This window comes from Salvia miltiorrhiza, unplaced genomic scaffold (genome assembly GCF_028751815.1).
Source record: "Salvia miltiorrhiza cultivar Shanhuang (shh) unplaced genomic scaffold, IMPLAD_Smil_shh original_scaffold_305, whole genome shotgun sequence".
Lineage (NCBI taxonomy): Eukaryota > Viridiplantae > Streptophyta > Magnoliopsida > Lamiales > Lamiaceae > Salvia > Salvia miltiorrhiza.
The window spans coordinates 376233-400794 of record NW_026651524.1 but is presented as its reverse complement, the minus strand read 5'-3'; the positions used below and the strand labels follow the sequence as shown (position 1 = coordinate 400794).

Below are 24562 nucleotides of genomic sequence, written 5' to 3'. Positions count from 1 at the left end.
CTCCGTCCATGAAAGAACTTCGTAGGAGGGAATGACACGAGTTTTAAGAAAAAATATTGTTGAGTGTATTGAGAGTAAATAAAAGATAATTGAGTGTATTGGGAGTGGTGAAAATGTGTTACTCTCTCCGTCCCATTAAAGTTGGCAACATTTCTATTTTGGGTGTCCCACTAAAGTTGGCAACTTTCTAAAAATGGCAAAAGTTTACTTTAATTAAGTCAACAATTACTCACTAATTTGGTCAACAATTGTAGGCCACTTTCTAAAAATGGCAAAAGTTTACTTTAATTAAATCAACAATTACTCACTAATTTGGTCAACAATTATAGGCCACTTTCTAAAAATGTCAAAATTACTTTAATTAAGTCAACAATTACTCACTAATTTGGTCAACAATTGTAGGCCACACTCTATTAAAACATATAACACTCAATTTCTTAATCTCCGTGCCGAAACGAATGTTGCCAACTTTAACGGGACGGAGGGAGTATAATTAATATTGAGAGTTGTGAAAAGTGAAAAGTAAGAGGATTATAAGTGATGGGGTATAGTCCAAAAATAGGTAGGAAGTTCTTTTGTGGACGTCCCAAAAAGAAAAGATAGGAAGTTCTTTCGTGGACGGAGTGAGTATTTACATACTCTTACCCTACCCTAGGATAATATCATTTAAAATTAGAGTGAAAAAAAATAAAAAAGAGTTGCTTGATAAAATATTTCACATTGTCCTGAGATTTTTTTATCATTATAATTTATAAACATCTGATAATGTTGAAAATTGAACGTAAATATATTTTTCTATCAAAATATACGGAGCCTTGATAAAAGACGAAAACTATTTATAACAGCAGTAAAAGTAGTATTGTCCCCGGTGAAATTGTTGCAGTAAAAAGGAGTTACAATCCAGTCAAATTAGTCCTCTGCAGTCTGCAAACATCCTTTTTTCACCCTTCCCCACACGCTCCCCTCTCTCTCTCTGCTTCCCCACAACCCCACGTGAACTCTGGAACCCCACCCACCCCTTATTCTCTTTCTTGATTTGAAGCAACAACATTTTACCCAAACTGAATTTTTCATTTTTTTTTCTTTTTTACACGCTCCAAATCTCAACTTACTATACAAAATTTGGCCGTCATCAATCCCACTGATCATTGCAATACCAGGGCAGCGACGGCGGTTGATCGTCGGAAAACAACGTGCTGCACGATTCCTCCCCGAAGAAATTGTGCTCCTCGATTTTCACCAGCTGCGGCGCCCCTAACTGGAACCCTATGTTCTCCTCGTTCAGGATCGCGCTCGAATCGCTGTCCGACGATCCGTCGCCGAATTTCGGCCAACTCGCCTCCTCCTTCTTCCCGCCCTCGGGATTTTCCATCTCCGCTTCGGCGCCGCCGATCTCGCTTTCGAGTCTCGTCTTCTCCTCGTCGTCTCCGTTGAGCTTCGATTTGAGCTCGCGAATCTGCTTCAATCAACAGAATCATCAGTTTAGCAAGTAAGGGAATTGATTTGAATGAGTGATTTTCTGACCTCTTTGAGTAGAGATTCATTGTCGCGTTGGAGCCTCTCGAAGTTGAGCTTGAGGCCGTCGTAGCTGGCCTTGAGGCCGCCGTAGTCTCTCTCCAACTGCTTGGTCTTCCAGCGCGCGCGGCGGTTCTGGAACCAGACGGCGACCTGGCGCGGCTGCAGACCGAGCTCCTGAGCCAGCTTGACTTTCCTCTCCGGCTCAAGCTTATTCTCGACCTCGAAATTCTTCTCCAATGCCTTGACCTGATCCACGCTCAATCTCCGTTTCTTCTCCGACACGTGCCCCGATTCCTCCTCCTCCAAACCCTCCAGCATCGTCTGGAACTCCCTCGCGTACATCGGATTATTGCTTTCTTCCTCTGAGACACCACACCATCATTATCAAATTCAAATCTACAACACCTAAAGCTAAGGCTTCAGAGACAGGGATTGGTTGAAAACAGGGGAGCATAAATCTTACTAAAAGTGGCAACAAAACAAATGAGTCTCGATTTCAGCAAGAATCATATCATAAATCATAGGGACAAGAAAACATGGACTCTTTTTGTTCCAAAGGTTTTGTAATAATATGATCCCATAAAAACACAGTTTATAAATAACAAAGTGCAGAATGGAATAAATTTATTCTCCTCTTTTTTTCACCTGTAGCGTTGGGACAGATGGACATCAAACCACCCAAGGAATCAGAGTTGCTGAGTCTCTTCATTCTTTGATCGCTATACCCCAAATTTACACACAGTTAACAGTAGTAGTCTATTTCAGATCTCTCTTGGAAACCCACCAACTTGGAGAGTGTGAGAGTGAGAGTGAGAGTGTGTGTCAAAGTGAGAGAGGTTAGAACTTTAAAGAGGTGAGAGGTAGTGTGTGTGGTGTGTGTGTTTTTTTTCTTTCTATGAGAAGGTGTTTTCAGTTGGGAGTTATGAGAAATGGCAACCAAACTCCCATGAAAGACAACAATCCCAAGAAGCACAGTTTTGTATGCATGTAAAATTGCTACTGTGCAGCTTTTTCTCTGTCCTCACAGTTCCATCTCTTCCTTTTTTATTACTATCATCTTCTCTACTTCTGCACCCATCAAACCCAAAGCCCAAGAAATAATTTCAAGAAAAGCTACAAACTTCAAAACCCAATTCCAACCAGAGGCATAAAAAACTTAATTTTACACAAACCCACAAGTAATCAAAATCTTGCACTGCTTTTCTTCTTCGCTCTCTACCATCTTTCTTCACATGATTACTCAATCAAATTCAACAATAGTCTAAAACTGTTGATCTAGAAAGAAAATATTGGGGGTGGATCAGTAGACCGTCTCACTGCCCAGCTGGCCATTCACAATTTTCAGAGTGTTTAAATAAAACTAACTAGGGTTGGATCTATGGTTGAGATGCAACTAAGGTTAGATGCATGTTTGCAACTTTTCGGATTTTTATTTGTCAGCAAATGAAATGAACCCCAAATTCAAGGCAAATGCAACTGAGGTTGAAAAGAGTTGGGGCTTGGCGGCTCCAGCCGAGCGAGCCGTTTGGGGATTTGGGTGGCGTCAGCGGATCATGGGTGCAACCACCGTGTGGTCGGTGCATGGAACAACCCCGTATAACTCGGAAGTGATTTTTCTGCATTTTATCTACTCCCTCCGTTCCAATAAAAGTGGCCATTTTTTTTTGGGCACGGAGATTAAGAAAGGAATTGTTATGTTTTAATTGAGTGTGGCCCACCAAAATTAGTGAGTAATTTTTAGAAAGTGGCCTACAATTGTTGACCAAATTAGTGAGTAATTTTGACATTTTTAGAAAGTGGCCTACAATTGTTGACCAAATTAGTGAGTAATTGTTGACTTAATTAAAGTAAACTTTTACCATTTTTAGAAAGTAGCCACTTTTAATGGGACACCCAAAAAGGAAATGTGGCCACTTTTATTGGGACGGAGGGAGTATTTTTTATTTCCAGGATAACAAACAAATTGTATAATAAGTAAATGAATTCCCATTCCTTTTCAGTTTTTCTCTCCATTAAAATGAGGGTTACTTATAATTCTGACATCAACGTTGGCGCTTGTTCTTGTTCGATTCATGGCTTCCCAATTTGTATATATATTAATTAATTAATACGCTTACCCATACGATGCAGCGACCGCAATATACACTATCTGTTCATAAAAAATAATCGTAAAAGAGAACGATACAAATTTTAATAAAAATAATTGAAAATATTGTGAATGAAAAAGAATTTCACTTAGAAAATAGTATTAATACAAATAATTAATTATATTATCAATGAATAAAGGAGGCCTATCATCTCATAGAAAGTTTTGAAGAAAATGACCGATTTTTATTAACGTCCCAAAATGGTAAAAAAAAAAAATTGACGATTTTTTGTGAACGTAGGGAGTATTTGTTTATTTTTAAAATTTTAAATTATATAAAGATATCAAAATATCATTATTTATGAGTTAGATTAGTTGGTAACAAAAAAAATATTACGTTAATTTAAGTATTAATGTTTAATTTAAAATAGTGTATAATAACAATATATCAACTTAATGAGTATAATAATAATAATAATAATAATAATAATAATAATAATAATAATAATAATAATAATAATAATAATAATAATAATAATAATAATAATAATAATAATAATAATAAAATTTATAGATTGTAAAAAAATAATTTAGGTCAATCTCATTTTGAGCAAATAATACTAAACCATCAATACAACAAAATTAATAGTTGTCATTCAATAAAACAATTTTTGACACTTAAAAATTCAAACTGTATTATTATTAAAGATTCATATTTAAATAGCTCAAAATTAATTAAAAATCAGGAAAAATACGAATAATATAAAAAAAATATAACAATAAATATATTTATATAAATAAATAAATAAATAATTTGTACACATAATTAAACGAATCTATATAATATTTTTAATTAGAATTTTAGGATATATAACTAATTTTTATTTACAAATTTTCTTCTCCTTAATTGCATTAAAAACTAGTACTATAATTTTAAAATATTTAAATTTAAAATAATTATAATTAAAGAATTATATAAATTTGTTTAAAGAGAAAAATGGTATCTACTTATTTTGTCACCAACAAACGTAAACAAAATGAAACAAATAGTATAATGTTCAACTTATAGATAAATGAGGACGATAAACAATTTTGATACTTTAAATCATGCCACTAGCCCCCCGGTAAGGAGGACTTTGCACTCCACTACGGTGCGCTGGATCCCCTCGAGTCCCCATCGGTAAACCTGAACACAGATGGATCTTACGACTCACAAACGCAGTGTGGGACATGTGGGGAAGTGGTTTGTGATCACATTGGAGCGCTCCTTATTGCTTTCTGCACCCCATGTGTTGCTATTTTCAGTTTTGAGGCCGAGTTAGCGGCTCAGCTCGAGGGTCTTAGGCTGGCTATCTCTTTTTCGGCTCATATCTGGGTTGAGCTGGATGTTGCAGCGATCGTTTGCTCGTGGCTACTGGACATCATAGTCATGCTAGTATCTGTCACACTATTTTCTAGATCCGACAGCTTATCCAGCACCAGGGTGTTCGTTTCACTCATATTCATCGCGAGGGAAACCGACCTGCTGACTTTATGGCTAGGAGAGGGCATCAGATCCAGGCGCTGACTACTTTGGACTCTTTATTTGCTCCTCGTTATTTTCTGGCTCTGGTTAGGATGGATCAACTTGACTATCCTAACTTTAGATTTATATATCATGTTGATAGTTAGTTTGTTTTGGTTTATTTCTTTTTTGATGTTATTTCCTTTAACCTCTAGATATATTTACTTTGGGTCTACATCTATGTATAATTTTTGTCAGTCTGATCTCTACTTTTCCAAAAAAAAAAAAACAAAAAAAAAATATTATTTTCAAATATATATTTTTATATTTTTTACATTAAATTAAAGATTTTATCGTAATTTTTTATTTAACATCTATATTGAATATTTTTTTCATGAATCAAAGGTAATGATTTTTTGTAAAGATTCAAAATAAAAAAAAAATTAGTGGAAAAAATTGAGAAGAAAGAGAAAATTTGAGTCTCAACTAAGTTAATCAATATTTTTTTTTACTATCCCCATTAAATTGATCAATTTTCTTATATGGAATAAATATAAGTAAGGAAATATTTAATCACTTATTCATTTTATTACCAAATACATTTAAATATTAATTTCTTAAATTTTGTGTCGAAAAGAAATTGATCAATTTAGATGCGATAGAGGAGATGGTCCACGTAAAAAAAAAGTTATGGCGTTGGAGATCTAGTTAGGGTCACATATAAAACATAATTCTCAAATTGAGTTATCGAAATGCTGAAGCTACGACACGAGACATGTTTTACGAGTAAGTCTAATTAATTATAACGTTTGAATTTTTTACCCAGATTATAATCATACATATTTATAATTCAGAGTATTTTAAAAATAAATTGATGAAGTTAAGTTATAAATCAATCAAATTCAGATTCTGAACTATAATTAATCTATTAAATAATATGCTAGGTTACAATATACTTTCTCCGTCCCATTCTAATAGACTCATTTTTCTTTTTGGGTAAAAAAGTTGTACTTAATTGGTGTAGATCATACCACTTTACTATCACTTTCCTACTAAAAAGTAAGTTTTCTTAATCTTCGTTCCCAAAAGAAATGAGCCTATTGGAGTGAAACGGAGTGAATATTATGAATTGTGTAAGGAAATTAAGGTAAAATGTAACCTTTAATAGGATATCATTTATCAATTGTGAACTTTTTATAGTATCATTTGTGCGTTGCCATCTATTTTTATCAATGATTTTGATGTCTTCATAGGTAAATGTAGATATTTTACCTTCCTCGCCTTTTGCTTAAAAGATATTGATCGGACTAAATATTTCATTTTCATTTTATTTTATGTATTACCTTATTATTGAAAATTTACTTATAGCCAAGGGGGGTGTTTCCCAAAAACTAAAATTAAAATAAAATGTAGGTTTATTTTAGTAATTTAATTAATAATATATACTTAATTATTTTATATTCCAAACACCAATTGCTTCCTGCATGTTTACTAATAGTGATAAAATGGGAAAGATATGAATGCCTGATCTCAAGCTAACCAATTACTTCCTGCATGTTTACTAATTAGATTGAGAATATGCATTTATAGATTTTGATCATGAATCTCTGATTCTTATGAAATTTTCCTTGGATGAATGTATTAATATTTTAGTTAATTATATTAAAATTAAATTTGTTTCCTTATCATTAATTTGAAATACAAAGCACAGGGCACACAATTGCAAATTCGTATCTCTTCGATCTCTTATTAATTAGTAACAATTTCATAACATGAAAAACAGAAGAGAGATGTTTTGTGACAAATTAATTCTTAAATGTAGTAACTTCATATAATATTTTCTTTTTTTGGTTATAAAATTCATACTAGTATAATATTATGACATTGATTTATGAAGAAATTACACGTATTGGGTCCGCACCCGTCACTAACTACGATTTCTAGTTATCTCAATTTGGAGTACTCCAAAACTCTAAGTACAATACAAACATGAAATAAAATATGATTATCTTATTATTGAGAAATCAACATCATTACAACCTAGAGATCAGAAAATCGTGCAGTAAAAGAACTTAAACTTTCAAGGACATGCACCTTATAGCCTATAGGTGTGACCATCTGGTTTTTAACCGACTCTCTGTTTAGATAATATAGTAGTACTATATTTAAATGAATTAGATTAAAATGAACCGGTAAATACCCATCTATAAATGTTGCTTACTGAATCTATCTCGATATAAATTACATCTGATTCTCATTCTTTATAAATGGAAGATGCGAATACTGTTATGGATTTTGCATGCTCAGAAATCATTACAATGAAAATGAAAATATCGAAGCTTTTATCTATTGGAATAATTGTTTAATTTGCTATGTTCATGCTACGTTACATGAACAAAATGACAAACTACAAAATTAAAGTAACAGATTCTTGCTTTGGCATAGCTCAGAAATAACCTTTTTAGCTAATCAAGTGAAAGCAATAACTTTGCAGAAATAGGCTGCAGTCCCTTTTTACTTTCATTTAGCCTAAGTGGGAATATTTCTTTCTTTTTCAATACTTTGTGGTATCATTTTTTCAATTGGTTTTAGATCCTAATAAAAATTTGAAGTAATAATAAGTGTAATCTTCAATACTATGGGCGTTGGGGATTTTCTCATTCTGAGATGTGATTTTTAATAATTTGGATTTTCTACATTCCCCCATGCTCCTAAGTCCTAATGACGATAACAATAATAATTTGGACTTTCTATATATGGTATTGTTTTATATATTTCGCCTTTATTTAATGTCTATGAACATTAAACTTAACTAAACTAACCCCGTGATATATAGTAACAAACAGAAAAATGCAATTTACATTAACTAGCTGCGCGCTTCATGCAATTGATTCATTTATTAATAGAAAATAATTTTCTTGATATTTAAGTGCCCATGTGAAAACCGAAGTCCCCACTCCAAAAAAAAAAAAAAAGAACATAAGAGAGAGGTCCATCCTTTGTGCTAAAATTTGCCAAAAACTGTGATACTACTGTCCCAATAAGGCTTTACAAGTACCAAAAATTGATTTTTAAATACAGAAAGAGAGAGTAAAATTTGAACTGACATCCCATTTTCTGATTTTCACCTAAAGCAACAAAACCCATTTTTCAAGAATAAAAAGGAAAAAATTCCAATCAAAAAGTTTTTGGTTGATTGATGATGCCTATGTTTTTGTCCAAGGGGAAGGAATATTCATCATTCATCTCTGCACAATCTTAGTCTACATTTTCAGCCACTTGTTATTCAGTGTATATAACATTTTGTGAAAAATATAAAGTATCCCAAAATTAATTAATGTGGCTTCACCTATAATTCTGTGCATGACATGCATCTGAATGCTTATGTAAATTGTAATAATATGATGAAAAAATGGATGAGATGTAAACAGTTAAATGTGATGAGTTGATCCTATCCTAGCCAGGGCAAGTGGATGAGTAGAGGGGATAGATATGCATTTTTGGAATTCCAGAAGTTGTTGTGATATCAATATGAAGTTCAAAATGTGCAAGTGGGATTTAGCTGTAGACTGCTCATTCATCATCATATTAAAATCAATCATCCCTAGCTAGCTGTAGGACCCTCCTTTGAAACAACAATCTATCAACCTTTTGAAAATTCTTGTTTTCACAACATTGCTTTCTACTTTATTATACTCATTCAATTTCTTTTGGGTGTAATAATTCATATTTTGAAGTGCTTATGGGTCAAAATTTAAAATACCCACCTTCATAACTTATCTATCAAAAATACCCACTTTCACAAAACATAAATCAACCATACCCAACTCATAATTAATGCCAAAACTACCCCTCAACAAATCCTCTAAATATTCATCATAAAACAATTTCAAATTTAGATTAATCAGGCCCAACATGCTTCCGTAACACTTCAAAATAATTCTTAAATTAAACCAACATTATACCTTTGTCGACTGGTCTTCTTCAGGAGTCGGTCTTGTTGCGTTTTACGGCTCGTCTGCCCACCCGGCACGCACCAACCACACACTCGCAAGAGATGGTTGCAACCCTTCTCCTTCACTAAGTGTCGACTTAATACTTTGTTGGAAAAATAAAGAAAATATTTTTACTTAACCGGAATAGTTGGACAAAAACAAAGTGTTTATAGAGGAATTATATAAAATTTAATTTATTTCATAAAATACTCCCCTAGGGAGGAGACTAACTTGTTTAGCTACCTATAGTAGCTAATACTTGTGTACATAAAAATTAAAAAGGAACTAAAACTAAAACGAAAAACTTTGAAAACTAAAATTTAAAAATTACAAAGATAATTTTTCTAGAGAGAGGAAGTGGTGTATGAAAATGTGTTGTGATTTTCTCATGATCTTCTTCTCTCCAGGGCTTGGGTTTATATAGAGGTTTGGACCCCTCTATTATTGCTCGGTAGTTGGCCTTGGATGCCTTCCTCGTGGCCAGCTTGCTTGGATGGTGATAGCCACCTTCTTTTGTCGGCCATTATTGCCGACACTAGTTAGTGTCATCACATGGTGCTGGACCCTTGCTTTATCGCTTTGTGATAATGCTGGTAGGGGCCTGCTGCTTTTCCTTCCATTCACGTTTGTCCTCTTTTGATGAGTGGATCTCCTGTAGAATTACCCACTTTGGTCAGTAGGTAGTTGGCCTGCATTATTATCCACCCACTTTCGTCGTTTCTCTTTTAGTGGGTGGTCCTCCTGTCTTGAGTCACATGACTCCCTTTTCTTTGTCGGGCCCCTTACTTTTTTGGTGCCCGAGGTGCTCGTCCTCGTGGAGTCTTGTGCTCCTCGTACTCATCGGACCGGAACTTCTTCTTGTTAGGCTTTGGAAAGAAGCCTTTGCCGAACTCCGGTTCTTTCTGCGTGGGACACTCCGCGCAGATGTGATCTGTCCAATGGCCTAAATGAGCCATGTTACAGAACTTGTGACGAGTTTCTTTGCTTCCCGCCACCTTGTTTCGCCAGATAGTCTGCCTTTTCTCTTCGAAAGCCTTCTTAGCGAAGCTTGTAGTTTTTCCTGTCATAGAATTTAACAGGAAAGATCCAAGTCCTGCGTTATTAGAGAACTTGAACTGGTACTTCACTTTGTCCATCTCTGTGAGACAGACCCATAGTCCCCATGCACGTCTCGTGGAGATTTGATCCTCCGTGAATGTTGTGACAATGGAAACTTCATGATTAGGTGCCTTAATTCGGTTTAAGGCCTCTGTGTCGGGTCTCCAAAGCTTAATAAAATGGAAAGCTTCATGATTCCCTTTTCCTGCTGGTTCTGGAGCGGCGCTAAGAAAGTATAGCTCCAGGACATCTCCCCGGTTGAGGGACTGGTTGTTCGCCCAAGCATCATATACTGTCTCTTGGATCCACCTGGGTAGACCCTTGATTTCGCTAAATGTTGGCGAAGTAGTATAAACTGAGGCTAATGCCCCGAATTCATACCACTCTTTGACCTCCTGAGGATTGGCTCCGGTGGTCATCCAAATGCGAGGATATTTTCCTGCAATATCAACCCGGCAATAGCTCGGATTGAGCCCTTTTCTGGTATTGAGTTTTTCCCATCTGGACTGGTACAGCTGCCAAACAGGAGAAATATCAATAATGTTAGTATCAATCTTAGATTTGCCTGTCAACGGCCTAAGACTGATCTCTCCCTCTTTTACCCCAGAGGTGGAGGGTTGACATGTTGGTTCGGGCGGTGAAGCCTTAGCAACATCTTTTTCTCGAGGATCCGGTTTTAACACCTTAGCCTCAGAACTTGTGCTAGGGGTATTGGAATCCCCTGCTACAGGTAATCCGGCCTGTACGGTAATGCCTGCTTCGATCATGGGAGCCATGATCCCGCGCAGGAGCGGCTTGTGGTTGTGATGAGGAGTGATATGTGCAAAGTAGAGAAATGATACAAATCAGAGGAATCATCTTCATCAGAGGAATCATATTGGTCAGAAGAATCATTCTTACCAGAGGGATTTCATCCATCAGAAACAACTCATCCACCAGAGGAATCGCGTTCGTCAGAAAAGTCATCTTTGACAGAGAGATCATCATCGCCAGAGAAGTCACACTCGTCAGAGAAGTCATCTTTGACAGAGAGATCATCATCGCCAGAGAAGTCACACTCGTCAGAGAAGGCATCTTCGACAGAAAGATCATCATCGTCAGAGAAGTCATCCACGCCAGAGAGATCACCTCCATCAGTGGGATCGCCAGAAACGCGGGAGACTTCCCGCGTAAAGGCAAAATTACTGTTCTACCTTTCGACCACGCAAGGAGCATGCATGGGAACTGATTTTACCTTTTTACCCTCAATTGTAATCTATAAATAGACCTCAGCTCGTGTATTACAATTACGCTATCATACATTTTTGAATACAACAGACATTTTTCTCTCTCGTGTTAAGTTCTCAGATCAGCTACTTTACTCTTTCCGATCATCTCTACTAGGTATAGTTTACATTTTTCGTCTCATAGTTTAGGTGTTGGTTTCGTTAAACACCAGGTTGCATCATTAAGATTTAACATCTTTTTGATACATTCTCGTATGCGGTTGGTTACTTTGGATTCATCATCCGTTTGTATCCTTCCCGCTTGTTTGGCATGGAGTAAACACTCTTGCCATTCTTGTTGTAGCATCTTCAGGTTGTCCAGGAGCTGCCTCTGGTTCTCCATGATAGAGTCAACCTCAGTTGGCTCCATCCCTTGTTAAGAAATCTGCAAGAACATTCTGATCAGATTTCAAAATGACAATATCATAATCATAATATTGGCATTCTGCTTGCCATCTAAGCAATCTAGCCTTTTCAAGTTTAGATTCAATCTTTTTTGTTAATAAAGCTTTAACGTTAGTGTTATCTACTTTCAAAACGAATTTTTTAGCAAGTAAGAAAAGGGGTGATCTTGGTAAGAACAGCTGCCCACCAGAAATCACTCGCGTCAGTGTAGAGGACCAAGTCATCCTCGTCTTGTGGTATTGAAAGCTTCGGGAGATTTTTGCAAATCTCTTTCAACTTCTTCATACCCTCCCGATGCTCCTCCTTCCATATAAATGGAACATCTTTCTTCAGTAATGGACTGAAGACCTTTCTGTGTTCTGCAAGGTTTTTGATAAACATTCCTGCAAAATTGACAACCCCGAGAAAACTTTGGAGCTGCTTCTTTTTCTTGAGATCCTCCGAAAATCCCTGGACTTTTTCCACAATATGATCTTGTAGAATTATCCCAGATTCATCGATCTCGATCCCCAGAAACTCCATCTTCTGGGTGGCTATGACTGCCTTCTTTTCAGACAGTACTAGTCCTTCTTGTTGACAAACATCCGCAAAGATCTCCAGATGTCTGACATGTTCATGAATGTTTTTTGATGCAATGAGAATGTCATCAATATAAACAAACATAAACGAAGAATAATCTTTGAAGAGATTATCCATCTTCCTTTGGAATATCTGAGGCGCGTTGGCTAATCCCATTGGCATGACATTCCAGACATAATGTCCTTGTGGAGTTGAGAAGGCTGTGAACTTATTACTCCTTTCCTCCATGCGAATCTGGTAAAAACCCGACTTGCAATCGAACTTTGAGAATACCCTTGCACTTCGGATGCAGTTAATGAGGTGTTCTCTGCTTGGGATGAAATATCCGTCAAACTCAAGAATGTCATTAATCCCTTTGTAATTAATGACCAGTCTTGGTTTTCCTCGCTTGATCTCCCCATGATTTCTTACCAGAAATCCAGGACTGCTGTAAGGCGACTTCCCTGGTTCGATCAGCTTTAAATCAAGGTGTTCCTTGATTATACTCCTCATATCCTGTTGATCTTGAGTGTTCATCAGGATAGGTCTGAACCTAACGAACTCATGCTCCTTTCCAGTTTTAACTTTCAAGGTTGCTCTGAGCTGGTTCTTGTCCCACCATGCCAAAGGATCCTCGTGGTAACACTTCTGAATCCTCCTTTTGACGTCGGCAATGGACACCTGTTCTTCTTCCTTGATATCTTGGTGTGATATCAAGGAGACTTTGAGGATTTGAATTTCTTCCTCGGAGAAATCTGGGAATCCCTCAGTTCTGCATTTGAGCAAAACTTCTCCGAATCTCCTTTGATCCTTCATTTGGGGTCTCCGGAGTCTGCCATCATCACCACGCTTGCTGCGGAATTTGATTGGCATCGAGCGATGAAAAGCTCCATTGAGCCTTTGCACAATGATCTTGTGATCACAATTGGTTGTGAACACTAGCCTCCTGGCTTCATTGTCTTGTATATATCGCTTGAAGCTTTGCAGAAAATTATTTCCGAATAATATATCTGCTCCAGTATCATGGAAATAAATTGGTGGAGTTTTGACCTTGTACCAAGGTGTTTGTCCTGCTCCGCCGATCAATATTTCCGTTTGTTTTACTCCTTTTGATAAGAGCAAAACCTTTTTGGAGAAATCCCTTCCTGCAATTCGAGGTAGATCTTCTTCCACTTCTGCTGGAAAGACTCCTCGTTTTGCTGTACAGATTCCTGCTCCTGAATCCACATAAGCAGCAAAATATTCTGCTTTGAATTTCTCATACAACATCCCTACAGAGATGTATATTGAGAATGGACTTGTCATTGGATCATCACTCTTTGTCGTCCAATTGTGATCTCCATTCCTCCTGATTTCCATGACCATGGTTTATATTTGTCAAGGAAATCTCGTCCTAAGATCAGGACGTCCGCTTCTTGTCCGGCTTGGCCTTCGGTCTGAATTTCAAAACCTCCAACCTCCAGAGTTCCGATGTATCGGTTGTCTCCTGGATTCGCCAAATAATACAACGAACTACAAGGAAACTTGTTTTCCCTGCTTGTTGTATCAAATCTTGTGGAAACTTGTCTCCATCCTTTAGGACATTTGAGCTTGATTCTCATGTCCGGAACTGGTGTTTCCTGGATCGCCCTTCTCTCATAAGACTGAGAGAAACTCCTTGTTATAGGCCCTGAAGTTAGCCTATTTCCTTGAAATGATAGTCTTGGTGCTCCTAGTCTGAGACTCTGGGTATGGCTAAGCACCGGCTTGTCTCCAATGTCGATGTCGATTTCTCTGATCTGAGGAATCTCCACTCGGTTTGGAGTGACTGCCATGGCAACCTCCTTGAATATTTCTGGTATTTTAATAAATTCTTTTCCCAGAAATAATTCCGTGTGATGAGAATTTGATAAGGCATACGAGACTTGATAAGTCAGTGAGTATGGCCTATTTCCATCCGTCATATATTCCTTCTTCTTGTAGTCCTGATAGAGAGTCAGGGCTCGGCTGAAGGATGAATCCTGCAGATTATAAGCGATTTGTGGATAGAACTCGGTTATAATCTTCTTGGCATAGAGATTGCCCGAAAAAGCTCCAAGAATTGATTCTCTGGCATCTCTGATCCTCTTGTCGCAAAGTGCAACGTCAATTGGTTGGTCTGTCCCTGGGAAGAGGGAGGATTTGATCACCAATTGAATTGCTCCAATATGAATCCATTTCATCGTACTTGCGACTTCTGGCTTCATTTTCTTGAGATCCTGCTTAATATCTTCGGCAGGAACCAGCTGGATTTCCACCTGATTACTTGTAATCTCAATTGGAAGTGCCATTTCTTGGCTTGTAACGCCAAAATAGACATGATGCTTCCTTTTGGTTGGAATCAAGCTATGTAAAACTCGATCCAATCTCCTATTGGAAAACCCTTGGTATGCTTGTACCTCTTCGGTTTCCTTCTTGAGTTTTTTCACGAGCTTCTTCACCACTTCTTCTTGTGGAATCAGAAAATGGCTAGTGAATCCATTCTGATCCTCCTTTTGGATGTGGTGGACCTCGTGTTCTTCTTTAGTCTGACTCGTCTCCGGTTGATCCATCGGTCATCTCCGAATCTTCAGAACTAAAGACTTCTTCTTGCTCATATATGCTATCATCAGAGGATATATCTTCAAACTGATACACGGGTATCAGATTCTGGTAAAAGATAGCATCTTCGATATCCTGTGTGGATTCGAATCTTTTTATCCCTTTTTTCTCGTTGTCGGGGCAATTGGTAGAGATATGCCCCTTTGCACCGCACGACCAGCAGTTGCAATCCTTGAAACTTTCATTTGCTTTGGCCTGAGTACGCCTGAAAGTTTTTCTCGCCGGGATTCTCTTTTGATTTGAGAATCGGTTTCTTGATGGTCCGCTCCGTTGGCCTGATTTGTAGGAGCGCGCCTTCTGTCTGGTCCACATAGTTCTTGGATTCCAAGAACTTCTTCTGGACTTTCTTTCATAGGGTTGGTACCTATGTTTCTTTCGGCTCTTCCTTTGATATAGCAGTTCAGCACCAATCTCTGTTGGAAGATCAATGTTGTCGCACATCAATGGAGATTTCTTATTGAGTCTCCTCAATCTCTTGAGATTCCTCTGGTCCGCTGCCTTCTGGCACCATTCGGACAGCTTCTTGTGGACATAAGACATCCTCCTTGAAGCGCTGTCAAGTGGATATCCTCCTGGTGAGACATACTCATTGATGAGCATCTCCCTCCATGGACTTGGAAACTTCGGGAAGAAGAGATCCATGGCCTTCTGATCATCAACAACCCCCATATGTACATATAGGGTGTAAAGGCGCAGAAATTCATCGAGAGCTTTTGGCTCTAGCACCATCAATCTTAGATTGTAAAGTGCCTGTTGATATTTCTTGCGCTTCTCCTCTGCGGATCCTTCGAAAAAACCCATTCCCAAGAAATGAATTTTTATCTGTTTAGTAGTCTCCTTTATGATTTCATAAATTGATGCGCTACTAAACATTTCTTCCCTTGCTGAGACTTCGATTTTATCCCAGTATTGTTTTGCCATACCCGCCAAGCTTGCTTTGAAGATTCTGGCAAATTCTTTTTTGTCGTAATCTATTGTGGCAATCACGACATTCAATGATGAAGCCCATTCGTCGATGAGACCCTCCCATTCTTTGAAACTGGCTTCGTCGAGGTTGAGAATCAATCCGTATGGATGGATTGGTTCTAAAGTGACCTTTCCTACAGGAGTATCCTGCATCTGAGGCCTCCGTCTTTTGGTCCGCCGGAACTGGCTAGTATCTTCTTGAGCCGGTCCCTTCTTTGACGGTTCTCTTTCTTGAGGCTCGGTTTTAGGCACCTCATCTCCTTGGTTCATCTTTAGATCAACCATATTGAGGTTAGCAAAAGATTCTGCTAACTCCTGTAGATCTTCTAATCCGATTCTGTCAAGGCTATTCATGATATTTGCCTTTCATAATTCGGATTATGTCCTTCGGCTGCAACTCCTTGGGTGCTGCATCGAATAGAGGTAGATACGTTGGGTCTTTGGACCATTGATTCCGAATTTTTCCGAAACATGGTTTTCGCCTTTCGATCTCCTCCACTCTTTTCTGGATATCACGCAAGAGGGTTAGTATTTCCTCTTGTTTGAGTGATATTTTGCTCATCTCCATCGGTAGCTCATACAGCTTGTTGCCGTAATACTCCACCGTCTTTTGAATCTCCCGCAGGTTGACATTCTCGGAAGAATCTGGCTCGATCTTGTGGTAGCTTGGATAAGCTACTCCCGCCTTGTTTTTTGTTTCCATCAATCGTGTGACTGATGGGCCTCGTCTCTGGTTCGTTCAATCGTCGTTCTGGTTGCGGCGAGTCCCATGAGGTTCTCATGGTAGAATTGTATACTCGTGATTATGTCACGAATAATCTCGACATCTTCTCCTCGTCGTAAGTTGGTAACGAGGGCTCGATTGTTCCAGTTAAGTCCGTCTAGTAGACGGGTGGTTTCGCTCTCCAAATATTGGAGAGAATTCCTGTAGGGTACACATCTCGGACACTCGTCCGGATCCATAAATTTTCAGTGGAGTCTCCTCCCACATAGGTTAATTATAAAATAAATTAAAAATTATATAATTCCTCTATAAAAACCCGCTCTGATACCATTTTGAGAAGCGCGGGATTTAACTGTTTTAAACTATTTTTTGCTTAAAAGTACGTGGCATTGTCTCACAGTCCAGACCCAGTTTACCGAAGTAACCTATCGGGCACGAGGAAAGTTTCCAGCCGATATACCATTTAAGCTCAATCAAAATTCTTAAGAGAGATTAAGTATAAGGGTAGGAATGGTATTTCACCATGAAGTGGGTACTTTTCATAGATGTTTTATAAAGGTGGGTAGATTTGATAGATGTATTATAAAAGTGGGTATTAAAAACCATTTGCCCTATAGAATAATAAGCCTAAATAAAAGGGATTCCTCCTCGACAGCATAAGGAGTTCCACTGACCAAGTTCGAGGGACTATATATATATATATACAGCGTCCTCCATAAATTCATAACGTTGTGTGTGTGTACTAAAATTGGTAGAGTTATAAGAGCATCCGCAATGTGCTTACTTGATAGCCTATTTGATAGTGGTTGTGTTATTGAGTAGGTAGTGCTGCATTGGAGTTACTTGATAGCCTACTTGATAACATTAATTTTGATTTTTATGTTTGTCATTTAAATTTAATTGCGCAAATTTAAATAACACAATTTATTTCAAATTTAAATTGCATTAATTATAAAATCCTAAATATTACATAAAACTTAAATAAAATAAATACAATTCCTAAAAATTAACTACTCTGGCCCTAGAGGTCCGAAACGTGCCCAAAGGTGCTCCATCAAATCATTTCGGAGCTGAGCATGTAGATGTCTATTGATTTATGCTTAATTTACTCTATTTTTAAGGGTTTGTTTGTGCGTATTTTAAGATAATCTTCTGGAAATTGATGCGTTTTATGGTATATTCTATGATTTGCAGGAGATTTAGGCTTTCGAGATGGAAGAATGCAATTTTGGAGAATTTTGGATGAATTTGGCGTTGTCTAGGTGTTCTGGTCTCCACAGCAGAGAAATCACCATTCCTCTGGAGTCAGAGAAATCAAAGACCAGAGCAGAGGAACCGACATCTCCAGAGCAGAGAAGCGCCAGCGTCAGAGGAATCAAGTCTCCAGTGCAGCGGAACCAATCGCCAGATAAATCACCATTTCTCTGGAGTCAGCGAAATCAAGAAGCCAGTGTAGCGAAGTCATCACCAGAGGAGTCAATAGTCAGAGTAGCCAAGCAAGAAGCCCATTACAGCGGAATCGCAAGAAGCCATTACAGCGGAATCGAGAAGCTAGAGAAATCACCGTTCCTCTGGCGATAGCAGAGAAATCATCATTCCACTGGCGACCCATTCCGATGTGCGAGGTCAGAGACATCATTCATTCATCTGGCGTGACCCGTTACCCTGGTGACATCCATTCCTCTGGCGAGAGTAGGAGTATTTTCCGGAGTGCGCATCTAGCTGGAAAGTTGCCTTATTTTACACGATTCTATTACCTTTAGAATTCTACTTTGCATGGCAACTTCCATGGTGATCCGAAGGAAATCTGAAGCTTATAAATAGGTCATCTTTTGACCTATTGGCGGACCCGACCCCGAACCTGAGCATTCATATTTTAGTTTTATAGCTTTAGAATTTTATTGTTTTCTAGTTTTCAAGGCTTGGATCAAGATTGAAGATTCAAGTCGCTACAATAGTTTTTATTCAGTTTTTATTTAATTCAGTTTTTACAATTGCGTTCTTTTTAATTATGTTTATGTTTTATTTTACTATGTCTAGCTATGTTCCTTTAGCTGATTCTAGGGTTTGTAAATAGTTGATTGAATTTATGTGATTTATTTGTTAATACCTTTGTGCCTTCCAGTTTATGATTCATAATTCCTGGTGCTTGATTTCTTGTGAATTATTTGGCCAATAGTTTGCATGTTTAGCTATTCGGTTTGAGACCTAGCGGAGATAACTGTTTAGCGGATTCAGGAATGTATGATATGATTTTAACCTTGAGACCTAGCGGAGATAGGTGGATCATAGGGAGCTATTCTTAGGAACTTTTGGGAGTTAGTAGATTTTCTTGAGACCTAACGGAGATCGATAATTTACTAATCTACGATCGTTGCTGCTCTAGCGGGAGTAATTGATTAATTAAGTGATCTCTCATCATAACTGGATTAAATTGGTACATAGGATTAATAGAATAATTACGTAGATTTAGTTAATGAATTTACTACCCTAGGATCAGTTGTCCTTTATATTTGATTTTTCCTACGATCTTTTAATTATTGTTTTTTGCGTTTTAGTTTAAGTTAATTAAACCTTACTTCTTTCATTTGCCTGAATATTACTAAAGTTTAATTAGGATTACTTAGAGTGATTCGCTATAATAGTCCCTGTGGATACGATACTCGGTTACTTGTTATTTGCTACAATTGCATCGTGTTAGTTGCGATTTTTGTTGCTATAATAATAGTGATCAACTTTTTGGCGCCGTTGCCGGGGACTATTTAGAATTTACTTTAATATTTCTGATTAGACTTAAGCATTATTTCAGGCGTAATAAGTTTTTATTTTATTTTTTTTTAGCTTTTTTTTTTTTTAGTTTTTGATTTTCGTTTGGTGTCTCAGCTGTTGGATAACCGCGAGAAGAAGAAGCACGCGATGGTTGAGAATTTTGATCTTGAAGCTGCGTGGCGTATGGTTGCAGAACTGCAGAGGCAGCTGGATGAGCAAAGACAAATTAAAGAGGCCAACAGACGTGCACAGCCTCCTCCACCACCTTCACTACTCGATTACATGTACCAATCTCAAGTTGGGCAATTTGATGGAGGTGGACGGGGGTCAGCTATGCAGGCAAACACTTTTGAATTGGAGGAGATGGCCTCCAATAGCTACCAATTGCCACATGATCGGAGCTCCACAAGGATGATTGTCAATGAGCCTAAGAAGGTGCCACTTGAAGAGATGATGCAACAGTTGTTGGTGCAGATGACTAGTTTCGAAACTACTATTGACAACAAGATGGCCAGTATAGAGACGACTGTGGGTGCCAAGATTGCCAATCTTGAGAAGAGTATGGGTGCAAGGATGGCCAGTCTAGAGAATGGTATGGCTAACATGGGGAACAATGTTTCAGCACTGTCCAAGCAGGTACAGATTTTGGAGACGCAAGTTAGCCAAATGGCTAGCCATGCAGTTGTGCAAAGCAGGCCTCGACATACCGAAGGCAAGCAGAATGACCAATGCAATGCGATTTTCGATGACACTGTGTCTCCAGATGATGAGGAAACGATTGAATTTTTCCTGGCAAACTGTGAGGAGACGAGCAAGGAGCATGAATCTCTGATTGAGGAACCATACAAAGCTCCTGTTCCACTTAGGGAATACATCCCAAAGGTTCCATTCTCCCATAGGCTGATGAAGAGGGAGGTGCTTGAAGAGCAATGTGCTGTGAAGCCGAGCAAAAAGGTGGATGCCAAGGAAATCAAGTTAGAGATCTCCCATTGCAAGAATGAGAAAAAAGTTGTCAATCCCGAGGAGACAGAACATAGATGTATAGTGGATGAACTAGAGAGGCTACTTGAAGAATCAGACCGGCGTGCACAGCCTCAAGATATCAGAGCAGCGAAGCAAAGCTCAGTGCTCAACAGCCAGAGCAGAGAAATCAACCATTTCTCTGCCAATATCCGTTCCTCTGCCAACGATAAAGAAAAAAAGGCAATTGTTCACACCAAGAAGATGGGGGATGAGGATAAGAAAATCTCGCAGGCGAAAGCTGTGTGCACTGAGCTGCCAATGAAGCTACTTACGAAGAAGAAAGATCCGGGTAGCTTCACCATTGAGTGCGAGATTGGAGGAGAGCTATTTCCCGAGGCACTTTGCGATTTAGGGGCTAGTGTCAATGTGATGCCCATCTCTGTTTTCAAGCGGTTGGGAATTGGAGATCTCAAGCCGACCTCAATGGAGATTCAAATGGCGGATAGATCAAGAGTGAAGCCGAGAGGAAAACTTGAAGACATCTTTGTGAAGGTTGACAAGCTAGTCTTCCCTACGGATTTCTTGGTCCTCGATATTCCTGAAGATACAAATCCGCCGTTGATTTTTGGTCGATCATTCTTAGCTACGGGAAGAGCTATGATAGATGTGCCGAATGGAAGCGTCATTTTTCACGCAGCTGATGCGCATGGGTCTTCTACCTCTGTTCGTGTTAAGCGGTCTGTCACGCCCGCTGTGTTTGATGTTCATTGAGATCATGAGATATCGTCGAGCTCTAGACGTTAAATTACGTACTTGTTGGGAGGTAACCCAACTGTTTTTCTTTGTTTTATTTTTCTTTCTTTCTATTTCGTTTTGTTTCTATTTGTTTCTTTGTTTAGTTTGGGGCAGGTGTTTCTCTGCTAGATTTCTGGTGGTCTTCATGTTCCAGCGCAGCCACTCTCTTCGCTGCACCTGTCCAGCGCAGCCACTCTCTTTGTTGCACCTGTCCAGCGCAGCCACTCTCTACTCTGCCCAAGGCCGTAAACCCACCTTTTCACCGCCTCTCACGAAGATTCAGATTTTCATTGCCGATAATCAGGGACGTTTTCTACACTCTTCGTATTTCTTTTATGCCCTGAGGACATGGCATGCTTTAAGTGTGGGGGAGTGGTGTTTTGTTGCTTATATTTTTCAAAATTGGGCGAAATTGATTTTTCTATGCTTAGTTTTTGGTCTCGAATCTGGCTAATTTTTATGAATTTGTGGAAGAGAAGATGGTTTTCAATGTGCATTTTGGGTTTGTGAATGAATGGAGGATATTCTTGTTTTACTTTTGATATATGTTTCTTGTTTGTGCAAAGAATTATGAGTTTTGTTGCAACACTTTTGTAAGTTAGTAAAACGTGATTTGTCCGGTAGATGCTAGAAGGAGTGTTGTCATTGTGATTGCCTACGATCGTATCTTATCTGTGAAATGTAAAAAATGTTGGACGAATTGCCAACTTCAAAATTGCCAGCTCTGAAACATCTGGCCTGTTCTGAAATGTGATAGCTCTGAGTCTCTGCTCCTCTAGTCTAACTATGAGCATGGGAAACCACGTGAAAAGACTTTGGATTACATCCAAATGGTTTTATTTCATGAATTATGGCTCAACTGTCGGAAATTCTAAGCACACAAAGTGTAAAAATTGGTGATATTGATTATAAAGGCGATCACATTAGGGAATTCACTTCTAGCGGAAAATTGGGTCTGATCGATTTACTTGCATTACTCTTTTGTTGCTTCTTAAACATTGAGTTACTTGCATGATCGAGAGATGTGTGTTGATTGTAAAGTTTTGAATTGACTTTGTGAATGTTTGGATGAAAATGAACATTGTTGAAATCAATTTATTCCTAGGATGCATATAGATTTTGCTTGAGGACAAGCAAAAGGCTAAGTGTGGGGGAGTTGATTTATGCTTAATTTACTCTATTTTTAAGGGTTTGTTTGTGCGTATTTTAAGATAATCTTCTGGAAATTGGTGCGTTTTATGGTATATTCTATAATTTGCAGGAGATTTAGGCTTTCGAGATGGAAGAATGCAATTTTAGAGAATTATGGATGAATTTGGCGTTGTCTAGGTGTTCTGGTCTCCACAGCAGAGAAATCACCATTCCTCTGGAGTCAGAGAAATCAAAGACCAGAGCAGAGGAACCGACATCTCCAGAGCAGAGAAGCGCCAGCGTCAGAGGAATCAAGTCTCCAGTGCAGCGGAACCAATCGCCAGAGAAATCACTATTTCTCTGGAGTCAGCGAAATCAAGAAGCTAGTGTAGCGAAGTCATCACCAGAGGAGTCAATAGTCAGAGTAGCCAAGCCAGAAGCCCATTACAGCGGAATCGCAAGAAGCCATTACAGCGGAATCGAGAAGCCAGAGAAATCACCATTCCTCTGGCGATAGCAGATAAATCATCATTCCGCTGGCGACCCATTCCGCTGGCAACCCATTCCGCTGGCGACCCATTCCGATGTGCGAGGTCAGAGAAATCATTCATTCCTCTGGCGTGACCCGTTACCCTGGTGACATCCATTCCTCTGGCGAGAGTTGTGAATTCGGCGAGAGTAGGAGTATTTTCCGGAGTGCGCATCTAGCTGGAAAGTTGCCTAATTTTACACGATTCTATTACCTTTAGAATTCTACTTTGCATGGCAACTTCCATGGTGATCCGAAGGAAATCTGAAGCTTATAAATAGGTCCTCTTTTGACCTATTGGCGGACCCGACCCCGAACTTGAGCATTCATATTTTAGTTTTATAGCTTTAGAATTTTATTGTTTTCTAGTTTTCAAGGCTTGAATCAAGATTGAAGATTCAAGTCGCTACAATAGTTTTTATTCAGTTTTTATTTAATTCAGTTTTTACAATTGCGTTCTTTTTAATTATGTTTATGTTTTATTTTACTATGTCTAGCTAGGTTCCTTTAGCTGATTCTAGGGTTTGTAAATAGTTGATTGGATTTATGTGATTTATTTGTTAATACCTTTGTGCCTTCCAGTTTATGATTCATAATTCCTGGTGCTTGATTTCTTGTGAATTATTTGGCCAATAGTTTGCATGTTTAGCTATTCGGTTTGAGACCTAGCGGAGATAACTGTTTAGCGGATTCAGGAATGTATAATATGATTTTAACCTTGAGACCTAGCGGAGATAGGTGGATCATAGGGAGCTATTCTTAGGAACTTTTGGGAGTTAGTAGATTTTCATGAGACCTAACGGAGATCGATAATTTACTAATCTACGATCGTTGCTGCTCTAGCGGGAGTAATTGATTAATTAAGTGATCTCTCATCATAACTGGATTAAATTGGTACATAGGATTAATAGATTAATTACGTAGATTTAGTTAATGAATTTACTACCCTAGGATCAGTTGTCCTTTATATTTGATTTTTCCTACGATCTTTTAATTATTGTTATTTGCGTTTTAGTTTAAGTTAATTAAACCTTACTTCTTTCATTTGCCTGAATATTACTAAAGTTTAATTAGGATTACTTAGAGTGATTCTCTATAATAGTCCCTGTGGATACGATACTCGGTTACTTGTTATTTGCTACAATTGCATCGTGTTAGTTGCGATTTTTGTTGCTATAATAATAGTGATCATCTATCTCGGAGAATTGTATCCCTTCGCACATATTCCTCGAAGGACACCGGTGTTTGTCCAGCACTCTCCGTCGAAGCACTGCTAGACGCCCCATCATCATCTCTCCAGTTGATAGCCGCTTCACCTTCGTGCTCCACAATCATGTTGTGGAGAATGATGCAACACAATATGATGTCCTTCAGGTGCTCTACGTACCAATTGCGCACCTGACTTCGAATGATTCCCCACCGAGCTTGAAGGACTCCGAAGGCGCGTTCGACATCCTTCCGTGCCGATTCTTGCATCTTCTTGAACCTTGCCTCCTTCGGATTGGTTGCCATTGATGGACTCTTGACGAAGCAACGCCACTCCGGATATATGCCGTCACATAAATAGTAGCCCATCCGGTATTCACGCTGGTTGGCATGAAAGACCACCGGCGCCGCAGTTCCTCTCAACACGTCGG

At 38.5% G+C, this 24562-nt stretch overlaps 1 protein-coding gene across 1 annotated transcript; it reads right to left on the bottom strand.

Annotated features, from left to right (window-relative positions):
* Positions 1 to 815: 815 nt before the first annotated feature.
* On the bottom strand, positions 816 to 2970 carry LOC131004031 (homeobox-leucine zipper protein ATHB-6-like). The gene is made up of 3 exons (XM_057930601.1): positions 2164 to 2970; positions 1525 to 1880; positions 816 to 1456 (listed from the first exon to the last, which is right to left on the bottom strand). Exons 1-3 carry the CDS (start codon positions 2225 to 2227, stop codon positions 1133 to 1135), a joined length of 744 nt encoding a protein of 247 aa, XP_057786584.1. The 5' UTR covers positions 2228 to 2970; the 3' UTR covers positions 816 to 1132.
* Positions 2971 to 24562: the final 21592 nt, after the last annotated feature.